Below are 24,435 nucleotides of genomic sequence, written 5' to 3' on the forward strand. Positions count from 1 at the left end.
AACCGCTTTTGGCTTAGTTAGACACGATCCAGAGCACTTGCGTCCACCACTTGCCCTCAGTGGCTGCTGCTCGTCTGAGACTGCCACGTCCTGGGTCCGCGCAGGCGCATTCCACACCGACGCAGGTCCGTCCTCCAAGTGCGCATGCGTGCAGTCTGCGCGGGAAAGAGTGCCGCCTCAGCTGAGGGCAAGCGAGGAGATGGCTGTGAGGCAGGCGGCGACGGCGGGCACTCCCGGGCCCAGGAGAGAGGAAGAGGCGGCGCTTCTATTCGAGAGGGCCCATTACCGGCACGACCCGCGCTGGCTGCTGCCCGTGACCCCCCGCCTGTGCCTGGCCTGCGCGCTGGAGCTGCTGCCGGACCCCGGCGTGTCGGTGCGGGCGGAACCTTTTCTTCAGAAGACCTGGGTTTGGCCATTTCCCTCAACAAACGCGGCCAGGCCCTTGCCAGACCCGCTCCGGTGAACCCGACGCGAAACCGGGCCCCCGCGCTGTGTTCACTCTCCTCCCTGTCAGCCCGTCCCGGACCCGGCCGCAGCGGTCTCTCGGGCCCCTCAGCCCCAGGCCGGCCCGCGGGCCTCCGTGGAGCCCGGTTCACTGGCTCTGCGCCTGAAAGGACGGAAATCCAGATCCCCCGGGACCTCACCCAGTCTCAGGGACACACCTTCCCGCCTTCCGCCTTCTGGCTCCTTCCCTTTGCTGCCCCTGCCTCCATTTCCCGGGGATTCGGCCTTAGCTCAGGCTCCCGCCATTTCAGCCTCCACTCACCTGCGGGCCAGGCGCGCATGCGGCGGCCGCTCCTCATTCCCTTCAGCTGTCGGGGTGTGAATCGGAGGAGGGGCAGTCTGGGCTCCGAGGGGACAGGAGTGACAGGTTACAGCCGGGCAGAAGTGGGTGAACGGGAAGACTCTGCCTTGGGCAGAGCTGGCCAAAGCGGGCTGCCTGGGCCCTCATTGCCTACCCGCGTTTGCAATGAAGTGGTTTTGTTTGTTTCGAGACGGAGTCTCGCTCTGTCACCCAGGCTGGAGTGCACTGGCGCCATCTCCGCTCACTGCAACCTCTGCTTCCTGGGTTCAAGCGATTCTCCTGCCTCAACCTACCCAGTAGCTGGGATTACAGGCGTCCGTCACCACGCTCAGCTAATTTCTCTATTTTTAGTAGAGACAGAGTTTCATCATGTTGGCCAGGCTGGTCTCGAACTCTTGACCTCAGGTGATCCACCCGCCTCGGCTTCCCATAGTGCTGGGATTATAGGCGTGAGCCACGGTGCCCGACCTGCAGTGAGTTTTCTTGTCCATGGAGGCATCCAAGAAGACTTTGGGAGGTCAAGTTTCTCTCCAGTTCATGGGAGGGGAATTCGTGAGTGGGTGGATTGGCTAGATCAGCAGTTCTCAATTTTTTTTTTTTTTTTTTTTTTGTAGAAATGGTCCCGGGGGTCTCCCTGTGTTGCCCAGGCTGGTCTTGAACTCCTAGTCTCAAGCAGTTCTCCTGCCTTGACCTCCCAAAGTCCAAAGTGTTGGGATTGCATCTGTGAGCCACCGTGCCTGGCTGCGTTCTCAAATATTTTGATTTCTTTCTTTCTTTCTTCTTTTTTTTTTTTTTTGAGATGGAGTTTCACTGTTGTTGCCCAGGCTGGAGTGCAATGGCGCAATCTCAGCTCACCGCAACCTCCGCCTCCCGGGTTCAAGCGATTCTCCTGCCTCAGCCTTCCCAGTAGCTGGGATTACATGCATGCGTCACTACACCCAGCTAATTTTGTATTTTTAGTATAGACGGGGTTTCTCCATGTTGGTCAGGTTGGTGTTGAACTCCCAACCTCAGGTGATCTGCCTGCCTCGGCCTCCCAAAGTGTTGGGATTAAAGACGTGAGCCACCACACCCGGCCAAGCAGCTGGATTTTTATCTATTTCTGCATTCAGTCTGTTGTGCTGTCATGTCATATAGTCTCAAAAACTCCACTGTACACTTGTGGGAGAATAAGAATGAGAAAGACTGGGCCGGGTCTGGTGGCTCACACCTGTACTCGCAGCACTTTGGGAGGCCGAGGTGGTCGGATCACGAGGCCAGAAGTTCAAGACCAGCCTGGCCAACATGGAAAAAATTAAAAAAAAAATGAGGAAGACTAAGAACATTTTAATATTATATGAAAATATTTTTGTTCTTGTGGACCTCTGGGAAGTGTTTTAGACACCCTTAGGAATTCCCACACTGTGCTCTGGGAACTCGTAAACTAGCTAATAACCTCTGAATTTTCATTAAGGATGGAAATTCTGAGGCTGCTTTTCTTGGACAGTAAATCAGAGATGAATAAGACAGTGCAGCGGGGAGAAATAAGAGAACATGTTATCTGGAACTTAGAAGAATGAACATGTTTGTAGTCAAGTGCTGTTCAGGGTAAGGAGAGGAATTAGAAAAGGTTTCTTAGAGGAGGAAGCATTCAAATTAGGTTTAAGAAGATGGGTGAGATTTGGACCAGAGGAAGTGGGAGGCTGATTATCCCAGGAGGTAGGTATTATAAGGATGGGTTTTGGGGATAATCAGAGTGTTTGAAGGGAAAGTGAAAGAGATGAGATTGGAGAGACAGGTTGAGGACAGTTACTTGAAGAGTTTGAAACCCAGCTAAGGAGCTTGAACATAATCTGTCAGATGAAGGGGAGTTACTAGGATTTTTTGAGTAGCTCATATAGATCACTACCTTAATCTATTACGTAGGATGAATTGGTGAAGGAAAAACAGGAGCCTTACAGTAGCACAGATGAGAAGCAATAAGAGATGCAACTTTTACCTTTTATTGAGCACACTTTTCTTTTGAGATGGTTTCGCTCTTGTTGCCCAGGCTGGAGTGCAATGGCGCAATCTTGGCTCACTGCAACCTCCGCCTCCCAGGTTCAAGCGATTCTTCTGCCTCAGCCTCCTGAGTAGCTGGGATTACAGGCGCCTGCCACCATGCACGGCTAATTTTTGTATTTTTAGTAGAGAAGAGGTTTCACCATGTTGGCCAGGCTGGTCTCGAACGCCTGACCTCAGGTGAGCCACCCACATTGGCCTCCCAAAGTTGGGATTACAGGTGTGAGCCACTGCACCCGGCTTGAACACACTTTTTTTTCTTTTCTTTTTTTTTTTTTTGAGACAGTTTTCCTCTTGTCCAGGCTGTAGTGCAATGGCGCGATCTTGGCTCACCGCAACCTCCCCTCCCAGATTCAAGTGATTCTCCTGCCTCAGCCTCCCAATTAGCTGGGGATATAGGCATGCGCCACCACGCCTAGCTAATTTTGTATTTTTAGTAGAGACCGGGTTTCTCCATGTTGGTCAGGCCAGTCTCGAACTCCCAACCTCAGGTGATCCGCCTGCTTCGGCCTCCCAAAATGTTGGGATTACAGGCGTGAGCCACCATGCCCAGCCTCTGAACACACTTTCCTTTTGTCTTTTTTTTTTTGAGACAAAATCTCGCTCTTGTCCCCCAGGCTGGAATGCAGTGGCGCTATCTCGGCTCACTGCAACCTCCGCCTCCCTGGGTTTACAGGCACCTGCCACCATGCCCGAGTAATTTTTTTATTTTTAGTTGAGATAGAGTTGCACCATGTTGGCCATGCTGGTTTCGAACTCTTGTGCTTGTGATACGCCTGCCTTGGCCTCCCAAAGTGCTGGAATTACAGGTGTGAATCACCGGGCCCGGCCTCTGTTTTTGCTTTCCTCACCAACTTGTTAGGCTTAAATGAGCTGGTGGACAAAAATGATTTGTGAAAAATAAATTGCTATGTAAATATAGGGCATTAGGAACCTTAGCTCATGTATAATCTTCTGTATGAATACATGGATTCCTCTGTGTAAATGATATCCTTTTCCAACCTCCCTTGAAGGAGTATGGATCTCACCGTAGTTTAAATGATCCCTTGTATCATCTTGTAATTGTATTTGGAAATTACGGTTGTTGGATTCAGAATAGCCAAAATTTGGTTGCTATTGAATGTTTTTCTTCATTTGCTTGAAGTTAGTGCGCAAGAAGCACATGTTGTCCTGCTTCCGAGATGCCCTTGTGAGGCATACCTCCCTGGTCACGCAACTGGTGTCTCAGGATCAGAGAGTCTGCATCCACTTCATAAGTGTGCTTTTTGGTAAGATTAAGAGGGAAATTTGACATGAGTTTTGAATGTACAGTATGTGTATCTGCTTTTGGGGCTCTTGGAAAAATGATCTTAGATGATTTAGATTTTTTGTATTGTAATACTTTATTAGCAAATTGTTTTGTCATAATGATGTAGAAATGGCCCTTTTTCTAAGATCCAAGATGTATTTTACAGTAACTGACTTTACTAGAGCCAAGAAGTTAGTAAAAGTAAGAAGATGAAAATGGGAAATGTTGGCCGGGCGTGGTGGCTCATGCCTGTAGTTCCAGCACTTTGGGAGGCTGAGGTGGGTAGATCACTTGAGGTCAGGAGTTAGAGACTAGCCTGGTCAACATGGTAAAACCCCCATCTCTACTAAAAATAACAAAAATTAGCTCAGTGTGGTGGCACGTGCCTGTAGTCCCAGCTACTTGGGAGGCCGAGGCATGAGAATTGCTTGAACCCTGGAGGTGGAGGTTGCAGTGAGACCAGTTCGTGCCACCACACTCCAGCCTGGGTGACAGAGCAAGACTCCGTCTCAATAAAAATAAAAATTCTTCAAAGAGTCCAGTATACATGGTCTTTGTACAGGACCAGAATGGAGTTTGCTGACCTAGGTATGACCCTGCTCAACTTACTTTCCCTCTCCTGTGCCTTAATATCTTCATGTGTGAAGTATGATAGATTAAGTTTTATCTGATGTTCTTTCTTTTAATATGACGATAATGTCCAATGGAATGAGCGCTTTCAGGGAGGAAGGCAGCTAACTTGTATTTGTTGCTTTTCTGTGCCAGAGACTTTTCAGGCTTTTAACTGCCAAGACAGTTTTTAAGGGAGCTAGGATGATCTCCAAGCTTCAGGGAATTTATGCTAACAAGTGACAGAACTAGAATTTTATCCCAGGTCTGTCATAGACACCAGAGCACATGGGGTTTTTTTTTGCTGTACCACATTGACAATTCTTACCTTTTTTTTTTTTTGAGATGGTGTCTCGCTCTTTCGCCCAGGCCGGAGTGCAGTGGCGTGATCTCAGCTCACTGCAACCTCCACCTCCTGGGTTCAAGCAATTCTCCTGTCTCAGCCTCCCGAGTAGCTGGGATTACAGGCATGTGCCACCATGCCCGGCTAATTTTTGCATTTTTAGTAGAGATGGGGTTTTGCCATGTTGGCCAGGCTGGTCTCGAACTCCCAACCTCAGGTGATCTGCCTGCCTTGGCCTCCCAAAGTGCTAGGATTATGGGCATGAGCCACTGCACCCTGCCACAATTCTTATCTTTTTTTTTTTTTTTTTTTTTTTGAGACGGAGTCTTGCTCTGTCACCCAGACTGGAGTGCGGTGGCATGATCTTGGCTCACTTCAAGCTCCGCCTCCCAGGTTCACGCCATTCTCCTGACTCAGCTTCCCGAGTAGCTGGGACTACAGGTGCCCGTCACCACGCCTGGCTAATTTTTTGAATTTTTAGTAGAGATGGGATTTCACTGTGTTAGCCAGGATGGTCTCGATCTCCTGACCTTGTGATCCACCTGCCTCAGCCTCCCAAAGTGCTGGGATTACAGGCGTGAGCCACCGCACCCGGCCAATTGTTATCTTTTTAAAGCCTGGGCAGGTCATCGAAAGTCAAAGTGTTTGGTGCTGAGAGTAGAATTTAGCTGGAACATTGTTTATAGCTGCTTTTAGACTTAGAATTTACAGTGTGCCTGTGTGGGTCTATTTCTCTTTGAAGAGAACTGTTAACCACTCCCTTTTTTTTTTTTTTTTTCTTGAGACAGTCTGTGTCACCCAGGCTGGAGTGCAGTGGTGCAGTCTCAGCTCCTTGCAATCTCTGCCTCCTGGGTTCAAGTGATTCTCCTGCCTCAGCCTCCTGAGTAGCTGGGACTACAGGCACAGGCCACTACTCCCGGCTAATTTTTGTATTTTTAGTAGAGAGAGGGTTTCGCCATATTGGTCAGGCTTTTCTTGAATCCCTGACCTCAGGTAACCTGCCACCTCGGCCTCCCAAATTGCTGGGATACAGGTGTGTGCCACCGCACCCTGCCTAACCACCCCTTTCTTACCTCCCTCTGTTCCAAGGACTATTATGCAGCATGGAAGATGGGAGTGTGACAGACCTCTGTATTGAAGGTAAGTTGAAACCTCGTATCTAGCACTTGAAGATGAAAGTATTAGTCTGAATTGCAGCTCTGGTTACTTGAGACCTTGGCGAAATTGTCCCTTTAGACACAGATAAGAGGAACCCCATTAGTTTTCAATCACTAATTCAACATTTGTTTTTTACTTTTTTTTTTTTTTGAGACGGAATCTTGCTCTGTTGCCCAGGCTGGAGTGCGGTGGTGCAATCTCAGCTCACTGCAACCTCTGCCTCGCAGGTTCAAGCGATTCTCCTGCCTCAGCTTCCTGAGTAGCTGGGATTACAGGCATCTGCCACCACACCCAGCTAATTTTTGTATTTTGAGTAGAGACAGGGTTTCATCATGCTGGCTAAGCTGGTCTCGAGCTCCTGACCTCAGGCGATCTGCCTGCCTCAGCCTCCCAAAGTGCTGGGATTACAGGCATGAGCCACTGCACCCAGCCCAATATTTCTTTCTTTTTCTCTCTCTCTTCTTTTTGTTGAGACATGGGCTCATTCTGTCACCCAGGCTGGAGTGCAGTGGTACAATCATAGCTCACTGCAACCTTGAACTCCTGGGTTCAAGCAATCTTCCCGCCTCAGCCTCCCGAGTATCTGGGACTACAGGTGTGCACTACCATGACTGGCTAAAAAAATTTCTTTTTATTGAGACAGGGACTTACCATATTGACTAGGCAGGTCTCAAACGGCTATTCTCAAGTAATCCTCCTGCTTGGCTTCCCAAAGTGCTGGGATTATAGGCGTGAGTCACCATTCCTGGCCTTACATTTTTTCCTTGGGTATTTACTCTGTGCTAGATACTGGATCAGGCACTACGGATACATAGATAGATAAGACATGGTCCCTGTCCTCTAGGAGCTTACAATCTGGAGAAGAGATTGACTGACAGGTAAATAACTAGAGTTGATGAGTGCTGTTACAAAGGCACATACAAAACTCTTTTTTAGTACATCTCGTATTGGTTCATTGGAAGTTGTCTGCACACAGATGGTGGTTAAAACTGTTGAAGTGGACTGAGCATGGTACAACATGCCTGTAGTCCTAGCTACTCGGGAGGCTGAGGTGGGAGGATCCCTTGAGTCCAGGAGTTTGAGGTGACAGTGAGCTATAATCATCCCACTGCACTCTAGCATGGATGACAAAGTGAGACCCCTTTCTCTTAAAAAAAAAAACAAAAATTGTCGAAGCGCATGGGTTTACCTATAAAGGGTTTGTAGAGAAAGAAGGTAAGAGCCCTGGTATGTGACGATTCTTGCAGAGAGAGTGAGAATTGTACTAGTTAGGATCCAGTCAGGAAATAGAAACCACACCAATTATTTGAATAGAAAAAAACTTTAAAGAATGGTTAAGTAGGCCGGGCGCAGTGGCTCACGCCTGTAATCCCAGCACTTTGGGAGGCTTAGGCCTGTGGATCACTTGAAGTCATGAGTTCAAGACCAGCCTGGCCAACATGGTGAAACCCCATCTCTACCAAAAAAAAAAAAAAAAAATTAGCCGGGTGCGGTGGCGGGCACCTGTAATCCCAGCTACTTGGGAGGCAGAGGCAGGAGAATCACTTGAACCCGGGAGGTGGAGGTTGCAGTGAGCTGGGATTGCGCCACTGTACTTCAGCTTGGGTGATACAGTGAGACCCCGTCTCAATTAAAAAAATAATGTTAGTTAAGTAGGTAACTGAAGAAAAAGAGAACAACCAAATTTTCATGGAGATAGCAATTATAGAAAACAACTCCCTCACTGGGGCTTGGGGAACAAAGGAAAGAGGCTGGAATGGTTAAAACTTAGAAGTTTGGAGGAAGGGCCTACTTATGAAACTCAGACCTCTGAGTGGCACTGACTAGATAATACCGTTGTCTCTGGAGGAGGAGAGATGCAATGAAGGTAGTTCTGGAAAAACTGCAGGCTGGATTCAGCTGCTGTCATAGAATGGTACTGCCACTGCCAGGATAAAGAAGTGCTAAGGTGCCAGGCACCTTAATTGTGTGGGTCTGTGGTCCTAGCTACTCAGGAGATTGAGGTGAGAGGATCACTTGAGCTCAGGAGTTCAAGTCCAACATGGGCAACATAGCAAGACTGTCTCTTAAAAAAAAAGTGTTTAGGGGATACTTACATGAATGGGAAGACTTATATGAATGGGAAGACTTACATGAATGGGAAGCAGACAGGAAACCCATAGGAAACAAAGAGGAAGGAGCAAATCCCTTCTTCCTATAGCCTTGCCATCTCTTTCTAGTGCTCATTATTGACAGAGCTTAATGAGGTTCAGCTAGCAAAGCAAAAATGTGATTTGCAGAGTCCAGTCTTAGTCTTCCAAGGCAGATTACAGGGTGGGTTTTGGAGCTCAAAGACAATAGTGTAATAACTGGTTTGATCCATTCCTTTGGCTACTTGGTGTCCAAACACCCTTTTCCACATATTTGAACTCCCATAGAACAAAAACAACTTGTTTTTCTACCTAACAAGATGTAACTATCCTTCATTCATATACTTCATACAGACTAAGCCATTGTCAATTTGTCCCCAACATAAGGAGGTTAATAATTTATTTTTAAATTCAATCACAGTCCTATATGAATATTCTGTTACCGAAAGACTAAATTTTAAAGCTAACCTCCACCAAAACTTGTACAAACAATAAGGAAAAAAGGAGAGAGAAGAAAACAGTTAATATACAGAAATATATTACAATCTTCATTTTCATAACTGGTCAAAACGATATAGTTAATATTTATAATTTCCTTCTTAATGGTGTTTGTTCTATGTATCCTTTGCCTTCAACGAGGGTCTCAACTGGTCAGGGTTTTTACATGGTAGGGTGACTCACACCTTCATTCCTGAAAGGTCTGAATCTTTTTTTTTTTTTCAAGCCAAACTGTATCCAGCTTTATTAAAGATACTTTCCATAAACAGTCATGGTATTTCAGGCAGGACATGGGCAGACAGTCGTTAACAGTATACAACAGCTTTCAAACTCCCGTCTTCAATGGATACCAAAAATCGGAAAGCCACTATAAAACCCAATGAAGTCTTCATCTGATGCTCTGAACAGGAAAAGTTTAGAGTGAGGGTTGACATTTCACATTTAGCATGTTGTCAGGAAGTGAAATGAAAATGGCAGAATTTATCTGAAGATCCACAATCTAAAAATGGAGCCACTGTTCTTTTGACAGATGCCATCTCAGTGGCATCACTGGAAAGTCTAGATTGCCTGACACACTGGTAACCAATGACTAGGGGTCAGGTCCCAACAGATGTCTGGGTCTTAAGGGAGTTAAGTCTATGCTGAAAGGTGGAGAGGGAGAAGAGGACATAAAAACGAATTTGTTTTTCCATACCACAAGGCTTTTGTGCCAAAGTGGCCATGTGTGTCAAAGTCAGGGAATCCCTCCTGGGAGCCAAGAGGAAGTCTCTCACAACTAGAAGGGAAAGATGTTTCCCCACATCAGTCCAGCTGTGAAGACATTCTGTTAGTGACATATGCCCCTTCCCCAAAATATAACAGTGAAGTGTTCTGTGTGCTAACAACATAGCTTAAAAAAATTCTGCATTTTTATAAAACTTGATAAAAAATAGTATTTCAAACTGTACAGTCACCAGAAGTACACAGTTACCAAAAATGTACACACTTCACTTGGCATCTCCAGCACCTTCAGCTTTCTGTGCCTGGTCTGTTTCGGCATCTCCATTTTCTGCAGGGTTATTCCCTTTCTTGCCAGCATCCACTTTTCCCTTTTTCCCTTTGGGTACCTTCTCTTCTTTGCAGGGGCCTTTTTAGGCTTGGGCTCTGGCTTTGGAGGAGCAGATTTTGCAGACAACCTTGTGGATCTTCTCTGTGGTTCGTCCTTCACCTTGGCTTTATCTCCTGTAGCATCCCCTTCAGCCTTTGTCTTGGGCATGGTGGCAGCAGCGACGGTGGCGGGATGTAGGTGCTGTGCGCGGGATGCAGCGGCACACAGGCTTTGGTCGGTCCAGGGGTTGTTCTTGCCTCTTCTTCTGAAAGGTCTGAATCTTCAGTGGCTCTTCCTTTTTTTTTGGTTGCTGATGTTTTTCATTAACTTTTACTATTGAATATGAGACTACTAAGAAAAGCCCCAGAGAATACCTGGTTCCAGACATAGTCCTCCTTGCCATTATTGTTAGTGGCAACTGAGTTTCCCCTGGATATTGGGATCAGTCATTCCAGGTAGTAGAATAATCCCTTATTTGCCTATTGGTTGAATGACATGAGGCCTCAAAATGGCCAGAGGATAGTCACAACTTCTAATTCAATGAAACCATTGTGTGACCTCTCATGGAAGCATTCTTTCCTTAGGAACTAAGATCTTTAGCAGAGCCCAAAGTTGCAGGATAGGATATGTTGTGGGCTAAATTTATATGTACCCCCCACCCCCGGCAAATTTATATGTTGAAGCCCTAACTCTCAAAACCTCTGAATGTGAGTGTCTTTGGGGATAGGGCCTTTAAAAAGTTGATTAAGCTAAAATGAGGCAATTAGGATGGACCCTAATTCAATCTGACTAGTATCCTTATAAGAAGAGCAAATTTGAACACACACACAGAGACACCAGGGGTGTGTATGCACCAAGCAAAGACCATGTGAGGGCAAGTGAGAAGGTAGCCATCTGCAAGCCAGGAAGAGAGGCCTCAGAAGAAACCAAATCTGCTGACACTTTGATCTTGGGCTTTCAACCTCAAGAACTGTGAGAAAATAAGTTTCTGTTGTTTAAGCCATCCAGTCTGTGGTATTTTATTATGGAAGCCCTAGTGAGCTATTATAGGATACAAAAATTCTGCAAGTGGGTTAGTAAGTGTAATAGGGAAATGACTCCCACTTTACCCCTTGATTCCCTGACCCATGTATTCTACTGTGGGTAAGACAGCACTGAATGTTGATCACCGCATCAAAATATATACCACATGGAAGATAGAACCCTATCCTTTCAGAGTGGTGTCTTTCAGATGGTGGAATGACTGAGTCTTCATAGGCCATTCCACATTCTGTTAGGTCAGGTGGTTCCAGCTGATAGAGTATGGGATAAGAGCAGTAAATTTTATGGGTGTGATCCCATTGCCTCACTTCTTTTGTGAAATGAGTTCCTTAATCCAAGTGATGTTGTGCAGAATACTATGATATTGAATAAGCCATTCTGTAAGCTTACAAATGTGTTTTTGGCAGAAGTATCATGGTTTGGGAAGGCAAGTCTGTATTCAGAATACATGTTTATTCCAGTGAGGACAAATCTCTGCCTCTCCATTTGCTTTTGGCAGGTTAGGCACTCAGTCATAGCAGTAATCAATTTAGCCTTGACAAGGGAAAGTCCGTGTTGTTGAGCCCAGCGCATAGCCTCCAGCTCTGCCACCATAGCCAACTTGTACATGGATCCATTGAATAAGCACTTGATGGCGAGGGAAAGAGGTGGATTAGCATTCACAAAATGTGCCATTTTGACTACCTGGTTACTGAGAATCTCTTCTTTAATAGATGTTCTTTAGGGAGCATTCACACAAGAGACAAGTGTCTTCCCACTTTATGCTCCCTCTGAAAGGCCCATCTTCTTCTCCAGGCCTCATTGTCACCAATATTTCTTTTTTTTTCTTTTTTTGAGACAGAATCTCACTCTGTTGCCCAGGCTGGAGTGCAGTGGCGCGATCTCGGCTCACTGCAAGCTCCGCCTCCTGGGTTCACGCCATTCTCCTGCCTCAGCCTCCCGAGTAGCTGGGACTATAGGCGCCCGCCATTGCGCCCGGCTAATTTTTTTGTATTTTTAGTAGAGACGGTTTCACCGTGTTAGCCAGGATGGTCTCGATTTCTTGACCTCGTGATCCGTTCTGACCCCCCGGGGGATTTTCCTTCATCATTTTCCTTCTAGGCCACCCTTGAGTGGGGCTACAGTCCTGCAGCCATCCACTTCTGGTTGGTATCAGCATGGCTTGCAGAACCATCAGACCTCAGGAACTTCACCCAGGTGGAAAGCACTAGAGGAAGACTAAGGGTGAGGGGTGAAGGACTTGCTCCTTCCTCATGGTTCCTGTTTGCTTTCTTCCTGCTTCTTGTTTCTGTGCGTGTTCGCCTAGAATGCTTCTTGACCCTCCAGTGACAGAACCTTCCCACAGCAGCTGCTGAATTTAGTTTGCAGCTTTTCCAACCTTACAGAATCTCCTCAAAGCCACCAGCAGAAGTACCACAAATGATTGTAGAGAAGGGTGGGTTTGGAGCTAAGAGATAATGTTGTAATAATTGGCTATAGGAACTTGCCTATAATTCTTTTTTTTTTTTAGTATATATAAAGGAGCAAACTGAGGAAAGAAATAGTAGAGATAATATAAAATAGCAGTTTTTGGCCAGGCGCAGTGGCTCACACCTATGGTCCCTGGGAGGCCAAGGCGGGCGGATCACCTGAGGTTAGGAGTTTGAGACCAGCCTGGCCAACATGTAGAAACCCCGTCTCTACTAAAAGTACAAAAAATTAGCCAGGCGTGGTGGGCGGGTGCCTGTAATCCCAGCTACTCGGGAGGCTGAGGCAGGAGAATCACTTGAACCCAGGAGGCAGAAGTTGCAGTGAGGCGAGATCATGCCAGTGCACTCCAGCCTGGGCAACAAGAGTAAAACTCCAGCTCAAAAAAAAAAAAAAAAAAAAGCAGTGTGTTTTTTTTGTTCATTTGTTTGTTTTTTTGAGACAGAGTCTCACTCTGTTGCCCAGGCTGGAGTGCAGTGGCGCGATCTTGGCTCACTGCAAGCTCCACCCCCTGGGTTCACGCCATTCTCCTGCCTCAGTCTCCCGAGTAGCTGGGACTACAGGTGCCCACCACCACGCCCGGCTACTTTTTTTGTATTTTTAGTAGAGTTGGGGTTTCACCGTGTTAGCCAGGATGGTCTTGATTTCCTGACCTCGTGATCCACCCGCCTTGGCCTCCCAAAGTGCTGGGATTACAGGCGTGAGCCACTGCGCCCGGCTCAAAAGCAGTTTTCAAACCTGGCTTCACAATAGACTTACCTGGAGAACTTTAGAAATACACTAGAATTTTATATTTAGAAAAATATTTTAAAGTATAAAACATTTAAATATATTTAAGTATATTTAAATAGAAATAGATGTGTGTGTGTGTAGCAATATATATATATATATATATATATATATATATTCACATTAAACAAAACAATATATTGGGCTTTTCCCTTAGACATTCAGTTGTTCTGGGGTGGGACTTGGGTATTAGTTTTGTTTGTTTGTTTGTTTGTTTTTTTTGAGATGGAGTCTCACTCTGTTGCCCAGGCTGGAGTGCAGTGGCGTGATCTCGGCTCACTACAAACTCCACCTCCCAGGTTCATGCCATTCTCCTGCCTCAGCCTCCTGAGTAGCTGGGACCACAGATGCCTGCCACCATACCTGGCTAATTTTTTTGTATTTTTAGCAGAGACGGGGTTTCACCGTGTTAGCCAGGATGGTCTCCATCTCCTGACCTTGTGATCCGCCCATCTCGGCCTCCCAAAGTGCTGGGATTACATGCGTGAGCCACCGCGCCCGGCTGGGCATTAGAATTTTTTTAAAGCTTCCTAGGTGAGTCTAATGTGCAGCCTGAGTTGAGAACCACTGATATAAAACAAAGAAGGCCAGGCATGGTGACTCACACCTATTATCCCAGCACTTTGGGAGACAGGCAGGAGGACTGCTGAAGCCCAGGCATTTGAGATTACCCTGGGCAGTACAGACACTGTCCCTACAAAAAAATTAAAAAATTAGCCAGGCATGGTGGCATGTACCTGTAGTCCCAGCTGCTTGAGAGCCTGAGTGGGAGGATTGCTTGAGCCCAGGAGTTCAAGGCTGCAGTGAGCTATGATCACACCACTGCACTTTAGCCTGGATGACCCTGTCTCTAAACAAAGCAAAAGCAAACTCAAAAGAAAAAAAAAAAAAAGAAGCCAGAACTCCTTTAGTTTAGATGTGCACACATAGTTGTTTTTTTGTTTTGTTTTGTTTTTGAGACAGAGTTTTTGCTCTCGTTGCCCATGCTGGAGTGCAATGGCACGATCTCGGCTCACTACAACCTCCGCCTCCCGGGTTCAAGCAATTCTCCTGCCTCAGCCTCCCAAGTAGCTGGGATTACAGGCCTGCACCTCCATGTCCGGCTAATTTTGTTTTTATAGTAGAGACGAGGTTTCTCCATGTTGGTCAGGCTGGTCTCAAATTCCTCACCTCAGGTGATCCGCCTGCCTCGGCCTCCCAAAGTACTGGGATTACGGACGTGAGCCACTGTGCCTGGCCTGTGCACACATAGTTAAATGGAAGAAATAGAAAAGAATAATACCAATTAGCCCAGGCAAATCACTACCCTGCACTGATTGAGTAGAAGGGCCATGGAAGGTGGACTCTGGGTTGGGGGTGCCTCCTGGTTAGTAATACTGTTGTGTCTGTTCAGTCCTTATTCAGATCACAACGCAGCTGAAGCTGGAGCAGACTATCCGTTGCCTGCTGGATGAGTGCCACAAAGAGGTCAGTAAATAGCTATGGGTTCTTGAGTCTCTCAGAATCCTCAGATGTCAGAGCTGGCTCAACCCTTCTTTGAACAAATGAGAGATTGAAGTCCAGGGAGGAAAAGGAGCTTTCCTGAGGTCACCGAGTTGGTGGCAGAGTCAGAGCTAAGGCCTGGGTCCACTGATCCTGCTCCAGTGTTCTTTACAGCTTTCTTCTTTCCCCTTTCAATCTCCCAAATGTTACCTCCATGCAATGAAGTGCCATCTTTCTGGCATAATCATCCCATGGTTCATTTTCTGTGACTTCCTAATTATAATACAGATTTCCTTGATCAAGTTGTCAAGGAAATATGTTCTCTATGGCTTGTTTTGGTGGTTTTATTTAATTTTGAATTGTATACATTACTTAGTACTGAAGGTGTTTGGTTCTATCAGCTTACTTTGTACTGAAGGTGTTTGCTTCTATCTGAGGTAAGCATTGAGTGGATATGGTATGTTTAATCTGCTTTCTTCAGTGTAGTCAAAGAAATTAGTTAGCCAGGCACGATGGCTCACACCTGTAATCCCAGCACTTTGGGAGGCTGAGGTGGGTGGATCACTTGAGGTCAGGAGTTCGAGATCAGCCTGGCCATTATGGTGAAACCCCGTCTCTACTAAAAATACAAAAAAAAAAAAAGAAATTATCTGGGCGTGGTGGTGCATGCAAGTAATCCCAGCTACTGGGGAGGCTGAGGCAGGGGAATTGCCTGAACCCAGGAGGTGGAGTTTGCAGTGAGCTGAGATCGCACCACTGCACCCCAGCCTGGGTGACAAAGCAAGACTCCATCTAAAAAAAAAAATCAGTTAAAGAGCAGCTTTTGTGTTGTATTTAAGACTGAGGAATAACACCAGAATAACTTTTTATTTAATTTGCAGAAGGAAGACAAATGTTTATCTTGTTAAAACATCAAGAACATTTCATTATAAATTATATTTCAATTATATCATAGTTATTTTACATATGATTAATATGTCAGATTGAATTTATAATTATATATATCAGTGCTTATGATTGTGATGAGATGATGCCACTTAACATTTATTGAGCACTTTCTATAGGCTACGGATTGTATTAGGTGGTTTATATGTAATATCTCATTCAGCCCTATCAACAACTCTATAAAACTGTTACTATTATTATTTCCCACCAGAGTTAAGAATGTTGCCAAAAGTGGTATGACTAGCTAGTCAATAGAAAAGGTAAAATGTGGACTATTGACTCTCCCTGTAAAGCGTGAAGCATAGTGCCTGGTATACAGAGAATGTTCAGTAATAGGAGCTATAATAACTATGATAACAATAATTTTTTTTTTTTTTTTGAGACGGAGTCTTTCCCTGTTTCCCAGGCTGGAGTGCAGTGGCGCAATCTCGGCTCACTGCAAGCTCCGCCTCCCGGGTTCATGCCATTCTCCTGCCTCAGCCTCCCGAGTAGCTGGGACTACAGGCACCTCCCACCACACCCGGCTAATTTTTTGTACTTTTAGTAGAGACGGGGTTTCACTGTGTTAGCCAGGATGGTCTCGATCTCCTGACCTCGTGATCCGCCCACCTCGGCCTCCCAAAGTGCTGGGATTACAGCGTGAGCCACCACGCCCGGCCAACAATAATTTTTTTTTTTTACATTGAGTCAGTGGTCTGTCTTTATGACATTTCAAACTTTTGTCCCCCAACTTCTGGTTCTGTGGAGGCAAAATATGTAGATTTTAATTCAGTTTAATAAACATGCACTGAGCTAGGTACTGAGGACTCTGAGAGGACTCAGTCCCTTTCCTCTGGGAGTTCCCAGTCCAATGGGGGAGTTGGACACTAAGCTAAAAAAGCTGATTGCTGACTGTGGTGAGAGACACATGCAATACAGGCATTGGTGTGGGTAGGGCAAGATCAGTTTTGGTGGAAGATCTGTCCTGATCCTAATTGACAGAATGGAGCATATTCACTTTCTGTAGCTGTGTAACATGCCCTCCATGCGAGGCAGCCTGGCCACCCTGACCCTTCTTGGCAAGTTGGTGGATGCCATCCCTGCTCTGGCAGACGAGCTTGTAATGGAGCACGGTAAGTGACCTGTGGGAGGAGCTGCCACTACCCTTTTACCTGCTTTTATCATACTGCCATTTGGGTGTCCCATTCACTCTGTACACCTGGGAAGTTATTACTTTCCTGCTTTAGCCTTCAGTTTCCCCATCTGCAAAATGTACTGTATGTCGGTCAATTTGAAAAAGGTCAGTTTTTTGACTCTATTCTTGGACTATTTCCATTCATTCTTTTTTTTTGTTTGTTTGAGACGGAGTCTTGCTCTTGTTGCCCAGGCTGGAGTGCAATGGCGCAATCTCGACTCACTGCAACCTCCACCTCCCGGATTTAAGCGATTCTCCTACCTCAGCCTCCCGAGTAGCTGGGATTACAGGCATGTGCCACCACGCTGGACTAATTTTGTATTTTTAGTAGAGACGGGGTTTCTCCATGTTGGTCAGGCTGGTCTCGATCTCCCAACCTCAGGTGATCCGCCTGCCTCAGCCTCCCAAAGTGCTGGGATTACAGGCCTGAGACACCACGCTGGCCTTCCATTCATTCTTTTTTTTTTTTTTTTTTCCCTGAGACGAGTCTCGCTCTGTTGCCCAGGCTGGAGTGCAGTGGCGTGATCTTGGCTCACTGCAAGCTCTGCCTCCCGGGTTCACGCCATTCTACTGCCTCAGCCTCCCGAGTAGGTTGGACTACAGGCGCCTGCCACCACGCCTGGTTAATTTTTTGTATTTTTAGTAGAGACGGAGTTTCACCATGTTAGCCAGGATGGTCTCGATCTCCTGACCTGCTGTTGGACCCGCCTCAGTCTCCCAAAGTGCTGGGATTACAGGTGTGAGCCACCACGCCCGGCTCCATTCATTCTTTAACACAAATTAATTGAGTACCTACTATGAACCTTCCTTTTGGATGGAAGGAGAAATTCCGGAATATAGAAGCACTTTTTTCTGTCAGTGAAATGCAAATAAATATCTCTCAGAGGATTTACCAAAGGGTAAATAACTTCTTTAAGTTGGTTTCCCCTTTTTAAAAAAATTAATAATAATAATAATAATTTTTTGAGACAAAACCAGGCTAGAGCACAGTGGCATGATCTTGGCTTACTGCAATCTCTGCCTCCCAGGTTCAAGTGATTTTCCTGCTTCAGCCTCCTGAGTAGCTGGGATTATAGGCATCCGCCATAACACCTGGCTAATTTTTGTATTTTTAGTAGAGGTGGGGTTTCGCCATGTTGGCCAGACTGGTCTCGAACTCCTGACTTCAAGTGATCTGCCCACCTCGGCCTCCCAAAGTGGTGGGATTACAGCCATGAGGCACCATGCCCAGCCTAATTATTATTATTTTTTAGAGACCAGATCTCACTATGTAGAGCAGGTTGGTCTCAACCTGCTGGTCTCAAGTGATCCTCCCACCTTGGGCTCCCAAAGTGCTGAGATTTCAGGAATGAGCCACCGCACCTGGCTTTCTTTTTCTTTTTTCTTTTCTTTTTTTTTTTTTTTTTTTTGAGTTGGAGTCTCGCTCTGTTGCCTAGGCTGGAGTGTGGTGGCATGATCTTGGTTCACTGCAACCTCTGCCTCGTGGGTTCCAGCGATTCTCCTGCCTCAGCTGCTCAAGTAGCTGGGATTACAGGCGTGTGCCAGCATGCCCGGCTAATTTTTGTATTTTTAGTAGATGCTGGGTCTCGCCTTGTTGGCCAGGCTGGTCTCGAACTCCTGACCTTAGGTTGATCCTTCCGCCTTGGCCTTCCCAAGTGCTGGGATTACAGGTGTGAGTCACTATGCCCAGTTTGGTTTTGCCTTTAGATTAAGCATGCAGAAAGCATTTTTTGTGGGGGATTATAGGGACTTACCATGACTACCCCGTTAGGAATAATAGATTGGAGTTTCATATAGCAGTTGACATTGTGAAATTTCCCTTGGCTCCTTGGTTGTTTTCTGGACAGGCAACCTGATGGAGCATCTGTTGAGAGGCTTAGTATACCCCAGTGAGGGCATACAAGCTTCTGTCTGTTACCTTTATGGGAAGCTATACTCCTCACCAGTGGCAGCTGAGATGCTTTCAGGACACTTCCGGGAGAAGCTTTTTCCCCTCTTCCTTTCCATCCTGGATGGTGCCCAGACAAAGGAGCTGCAGATTAACTGCCTGGGTAAGACATGAGGCTGGAGAAAAAAGGGAGAATAAGTTTTTGACATTTTGCTGGAAGACTTGAGATATTGGGTTCTCTAGTAATGGGGAAGTTTGCTGTTTTGCAAAAGGTAGAAGCCACAAGGCTTGAGAGATAAGAGGCACACTGTGTGAAAGATGCCTAGAGTTGGTATGACATCTTAAGAATGTTGCCTTTGGAGGAAAATAGGAAGGAAAGTGGGACAGCAATTTTTTCTGCCTTTACTGCCTGCCCTGGTGCATCCTGTATTTGCTGGCAAGTTAATCTTTACATTGTATAGCTCACATCCTGTCACTTTCTTAAGTCAGAAATTCTTCCATGGTTCCCTGTGGCCTCCAGGGTAAAGCCTAGGTGTCTTAGTGCATTTTCTGCTGCTATAACAGGATACCACAGACTAGGTAATTTATAATGAAAAACTTACTGGTTCAGAAATTTATTGGTTTGCAGTTCTGGAGCCTAGGAAGTCCAAGATCAAGAGGCTGGCAGTTGGTGAATCCCCTCTTGCTCTGTCATCCCATGGTGGAAGGGCAAAGAGAGGGCAAGAGAAAAAGCTAGAGGGGACTGAACTTGTCCTTTTTTTTCTTTTTTCTTTTTTTTTGAGACAGAGCCTTGCTCTGTTGCCCAGCTTGAGTCCAGTGGTAGGTTCTCAGCTCACTGCAACCTCTACCTCCCGGGTTCAAGTGATTCTTTTTTTTTTTTTTTTTTTTTTTTTTTTAATGAGACAGAGTCTCACACTGTTGCCCAGGCCGGACTGCAGTGGCGCGATCTTGGCTCACTGCAAGCTCTGCCTCCCGGGTTCACACCATTCTCCTGCCTCAGCCTCCCGAGTAGCTGGGACTACAGGCGCCTGCCACCATGCCCAGCTAATTTTTTGTATTTTTAGGAGAGACGGGGTTTCACCGTGTTAGACAGGATGGTCTCGATCTCCTGACCTCGTGATCCGCCCGCCTCGGCTCCCAAAGTGCTGGGATTACAGGCGTGAGCCACCGCGCCCGGCCGGTTCAAGTGATTCTTATGCCTCAGCCTCCTGAGTAGCTGGCATTACAGGCGCCCACCATCACATCCGGCCAAGTTTTATATTTTTAGTGGAAACAGGGTTTCACCATGTTGCCCAGGCTGGTCTCGAACTCCTGATTTCAGGTGATCCGCCCACCTTGCCCTCCCCAAGTGCTGGGATTAAAGGCGCAAGCCACTGTGCCTGGCCTGAACTTGTCCTTTTATGAGGAGCCTACTCTCATGATAACAAACCCACTCCCATGGTGATGGCATTAATTCATTCATGAGGGTCCAAACCCAAACCCCAAACTCATGACCCAAACACCACCCGTAGGTCCCAGCTCCCGATACCGCTGCATTGGGGATTCAGTTTCCAACACATGAACTTTGGGGAACACATTCAAACCATGGCACTAGGTTTCTCTGCTTGTTACTTGAGGCTCTTTAGAAGCCCCAACATACCCTTTTAACGTCCTCTCCTGCTATTTTTTTACATAAATACATAAGGTCTATCAACTGTTCTAAGCAGGGAGATTTCTTATTTTGGGCAGAACAGATGGGCACTGTAATTGGTGCCTGGTTGAGGGCCTGTTCTCAGGTAGAAGCTGTAGAGAAAAGCATAGTCTATGGGTGACAGCAGCTTCTTTTCAAAATTTGGATCAGGAGCTCTGTTATGAATGACCTAGCCATACATAGTGAGCATTCGTTCTATAGCAGGCCCTGTGCTGGGCTCTGAGGTCACAGAGATGATCAAATCCAAGCTTTATCTTAGGGGAGCTCACAGGCCAGTGTAGAAGACACACATGGACAACTAGAGTCTAGTGTGATGAGTGCCATCTTGGAGGTGCATAGCAGAGGGTAGGAGCAGGGGACAGGAGAAGCTTCCTAAAGGAAAGGATGCCTGGACTGAGTCCTAAATTGGGGGGAGAGGAGGAAGGCAGAAGCACGGGCCAGAGCATGAGGTATGAAGCAGCCTGTATCTGCGGTAACTTGCAGCAGGGCAGTGTTGGAGTTAGTGCATATAGAACAAAAGGGTACAAATACAGGCCCTAGGGTGAGGCCCTTGGCAGTCCTACAGCTCACCTAACCATAGCAGAGGGAAATCTCAACTGGTTATACTGGGAATTCCCACTTTTATTTTTTAAAATTTTTATTTACTTATTTATTTTGAGACAGGGTCTTGTTCTGTCACCCAGGCTGGAGTGCAGTGGCAGGATCACAGCTCACTGCATCCTTGACCTCCAGGGCTTAAATGATGTTCCCACCTCAGCCTACTGAGTAGCTGGGACCACAGCCTGCACTACTATGCCTGGCTCAATTTTTTTTTTTTTTGACGGAGTCTGGCACAGTTGCCCAGGCTGGAGTGCAGTGGGCGCGATCTCAGCTCACTGCAAGCTCCACCTCCCGGGTTCACGCCATTCTCCTGCCTCAGTCTCCCGAGTAGCTGAGATTACAGGCGCCTGCCACCATGCCCGGCTAATTTTTTTTTTTTTTTTTTTTTGAGACAGAGTCTCACTCTGCTGGCCAGGCTGGAGTGCAATGGCGTGATCTCTGCTCACTGCAAGCTCCGCCTCCCAGGTTCACGCCATTCTCCTGCCTCAGCCTCCCGAATAGCTGGGACTACAGGTGCTCGCCACCACGCCCAGCTAATTTTTTGAATTTTTTTTTTTTTTAAGTAGAGACGGGGTTTCACCATGTTAGCCAGGATGGTCTCGATCTCCTGACCTCGTGATCCACCCACCTTGGCCTCCCAAAGTGCTGGGATTACAGGCGTGAGCCACTGCGCCCAGCCTTTTTTTTGTATTTTTAGTAGAGATGGGGTTTCACCATGTTAGCCAGGATGGTCTCGATCTCTTGACCTCATGATCCGCCCGTCTCGGCCTCCCCAGGATATGTCCGCCTTGGCCTCCCAAAGTGCTGAGATTACAGGTGTTAGCCACTGCGCCCGTTCTTTTTTTTTTTTTTTTGAGACGGAGTCTCGCTCTGTCACCCAGGCTAGAGTGCAATGGCGCGATCTCGGCTCGCTGCAACCTCCGCCTCCCAGGTTCAAGCAATTCTCTTGCCTCAGCCTCCTGAGTAGCTGGGACTACAGGCGCATGCCACCACATCTGGCTATTTTTTTGTATTTTTAGTAGAGACGGGGTTTCACCATGTTAGCCAGGACAGTCTCCATCTCCTGACCTCGTGATTCGCCTACCTTGGCCTCCCAAAGTGCTGGGATTACAGGTATGAGTCACCGTGCCCAGCCCATGCCTGGCTAATTAAAAAATTTTTTTGTAGAGTCTGGGTCTCATTATATTGCCCAGGCTGGTCTCGAACTGCTGGGCTCAAGAGATCCACGTGCCTTGGACTTCCGAAGTGCTGGGATTACAGGCATGAACCACCACACCCAGCCAGAATTCCCGTTTTTAAATGCTACCTCTTTTTTTTTTTTTTTGAGATGGAGTCTCGCTCTTTCACCATGCTGGAGTGCAGTGGCACGATCTCAGCTCACTGCAACCTCCGCCTCCCGGGTTCAAGTGATTCTCCTGCCACAGCCTCCCGAGTAGCTGGGACTACAGGCGCGTGCTACCATGCCCGACTAATTTTTGTATTTTTAGTAGAGACGGGGTTTCACCGTGTTGGCCAGGATGGTCTCAATCTCTTGACCTCGTGATCTGCCTGCCTCGGCCTCCCAAAGTGTTGGGATTACAGGCGTGAGCCACCGCGGCCAGCCTCTTTTTTTTTTTTTTTTAAATAATAAAAAAACATTAATCCTATGCATGTTTGTCAGACCCGAGGGCCTCTTTTATCCTGGTCAACGGGAGTGCTAACCTTCTTTCAGACAACACTTAAAGGTCACCTCTTCTCTGGATCCTTTCCTTCCCACCCTCTCCCCTCAGCCAGGGATGTAGTCACATCCTTTGGACCCTTGAAGCGCCAAGGGTCTTATATTCTGTCTTATATCATCTTATTCACTTACTTTACAACCCAAGATCCTCATAAGTTCTTATTTTATTTAATTTACTTATTTTTAAAGATGGGACCTGTTCTATTGCCCAGGCTGAAGTACAGCAGCATGTTCATAGCTCACTGCAGCCTCGAACTCCTGGCCTCAAGTGATCCTCTCACCTTGATCTCCCAAGTAGCTGGTATTACAGGTGCACGCCACCTTGCCAGCATTTTAATTTTTTTTTTTTTTGTAGAGATGGGGTCCCACTGTGCTCATAAGCTGTTTATGGTCTAATCCTTATTAACCTCTCAAGCCTCATCTCTCACTTCTCTATCTGTCCCCACCCTAACTCAGCCTTACTGAACCAAATCCATCTCCAGCAACACACCATACTCTCCTGCCTTTATATATTCCTCTTCCCAGAAGTTGGCTCGCATCCAACTTCTCATCCTTCAAGATTTGGTTCAAATATCTTCTTATAGAAGCCTTCCCTGGGCCCCCAGGCTAGATTAGATGATTCATTTGATTTCTCACGGTCCTCTGGGCTTTTTTCCACATTATTTAATTTTAATATTTAATATTCTGACATGCAGTTCTTTACTTGTTTGTTAAAGTATGTATTATTTGGAACACTTTGGTGACTTACCATGAATCCCAGCATAAGTACCAGAATCCTTAACATAGCTTATGTGGTCTTTTGTGACTACTTCTCAAACGTAATTTCTGGACTTTTTTTTCCCCCAGCCATTCTGGCTTTCTTTCACTTTCTAGAATGTTGTTCTCTGTATCTGGAATACTTCTCCCCACTTCACCTAGTTTTACGTACTTATCTTTCAGATTCAGCTTAAATGGTACTTGCTGATGGAAGGCTTTACTGATCCCCCACACTGGGTTAAATCCTCATATACATTTTCATGTATTTGGGTATTTCTCATTTGTATCATTTATCACAATTATAAGGGTAATTTGTCTGACTTGGTTTTTTTTTTTGAGATGGAGTTTCACTCTGTCACCCAGGGTGGAGTACAGTGACGCCATCTCAGTTCACTGCAACCTGTGCCTGCTGGGTTCAAGCGATTCTCCTGCCTCAACCTCCTGAGTAGTTGGGACTACAGGCACGTGCCTCCACGCCAGGCTACTTTTTGTATTTTTTTACTAGAGAGGGGGTTTCACCATGTTGGCCAGGCTGGTCTTGAACTCCTGACCTCAAGTGATACACCCACCTTGGCCTCCCAAAGTGCTGGGATTACAGGTGTGAGCCACCACGCCTGGTCTTGTCTTACTTGTTTTTGTGTTTGTTTCTCCTACAGGAGTGTATGCTCCCTTTGTTAGTCAAAAAATATTTTTTGAGTTCCTGCTATGTGTCAGGAACTGTGCCAGGTGATGGATGATGTTATGTTGAAAAAACTCACATTATTCCTGCCCTCATGAAACTTATAGTTGAGTGAGGCAGTCGGGCTGTTTATCTTGCTTACTCTTGAATCCCTAGACCCTTAGGCCTAGCACTTAGTGGGCTCTCACTAGATCTGTGTGGAAGAGAACCGGGTGCAAAAAGCAAATTGGTGCTTAAGGATTCTAACCAT

General features: G+C 46.5%; 1 protein-coding gene and 1 pseudogene across 1 annotated transcript in view; one reads left to right on the forward strand and one right to left on the reverse strand.

The window, feature by feature from the left end:
- The first annotated feature begins 163 nt into the window (after nt 1-163).
- The window catches only part of MEI1 (meiotic double-stranded break formation protein 1), a 99,692-nt gene continuing 75,420 nt past the window's right edge, over nt 164-24,435 (forward strand). Inside the window, exons 1-6 of the mRNA XM_031005662.2 lie at nt 164-373; nt 3,990-4,113; nt 6,175-6,225; nt 14,648-14,721; nt 16,688-16,793; nt 18,703-18,906. Of these exons, the coding sequence (XP_030861522.2) occupies nt 200-373; nt 3,990-4,113; nt 6,175-6,225; nt 14,648-14,721; nt 16,688-16,793; nt 18,703-18,906 (733 nt within the window). The 5' untranslated portion in view covers nt 164-199. The remainder of the gene's footprint in view (nt 374-3,989; nt 4,114-6,174; nt 6,226-14,647; nt 14,722-16,687; nt 16,794-18,702; nt 18,907-24,435) is intronic.
- On the reverse strand, nt 22,663-22,751 carry LOC115932016 (uncharacterized; annotated as a pseudogene).

The sequence above is a fragment of the Gorilla gorilla genome, chromosome 23 (assembly GCF_029281585.2).
Source record: "Gorilla gorilla gorilla isolate KB3781 chromosome 23, NHGRI_mGorGor1-v2.1_pri, whole genome shotgun sequence".
Taxonomy (NCBI): Eukaryota; Metazoa; Chordata; class Mammalia; order Primates; family Hominidae; genus Gorilla; species Gorilla gorilla.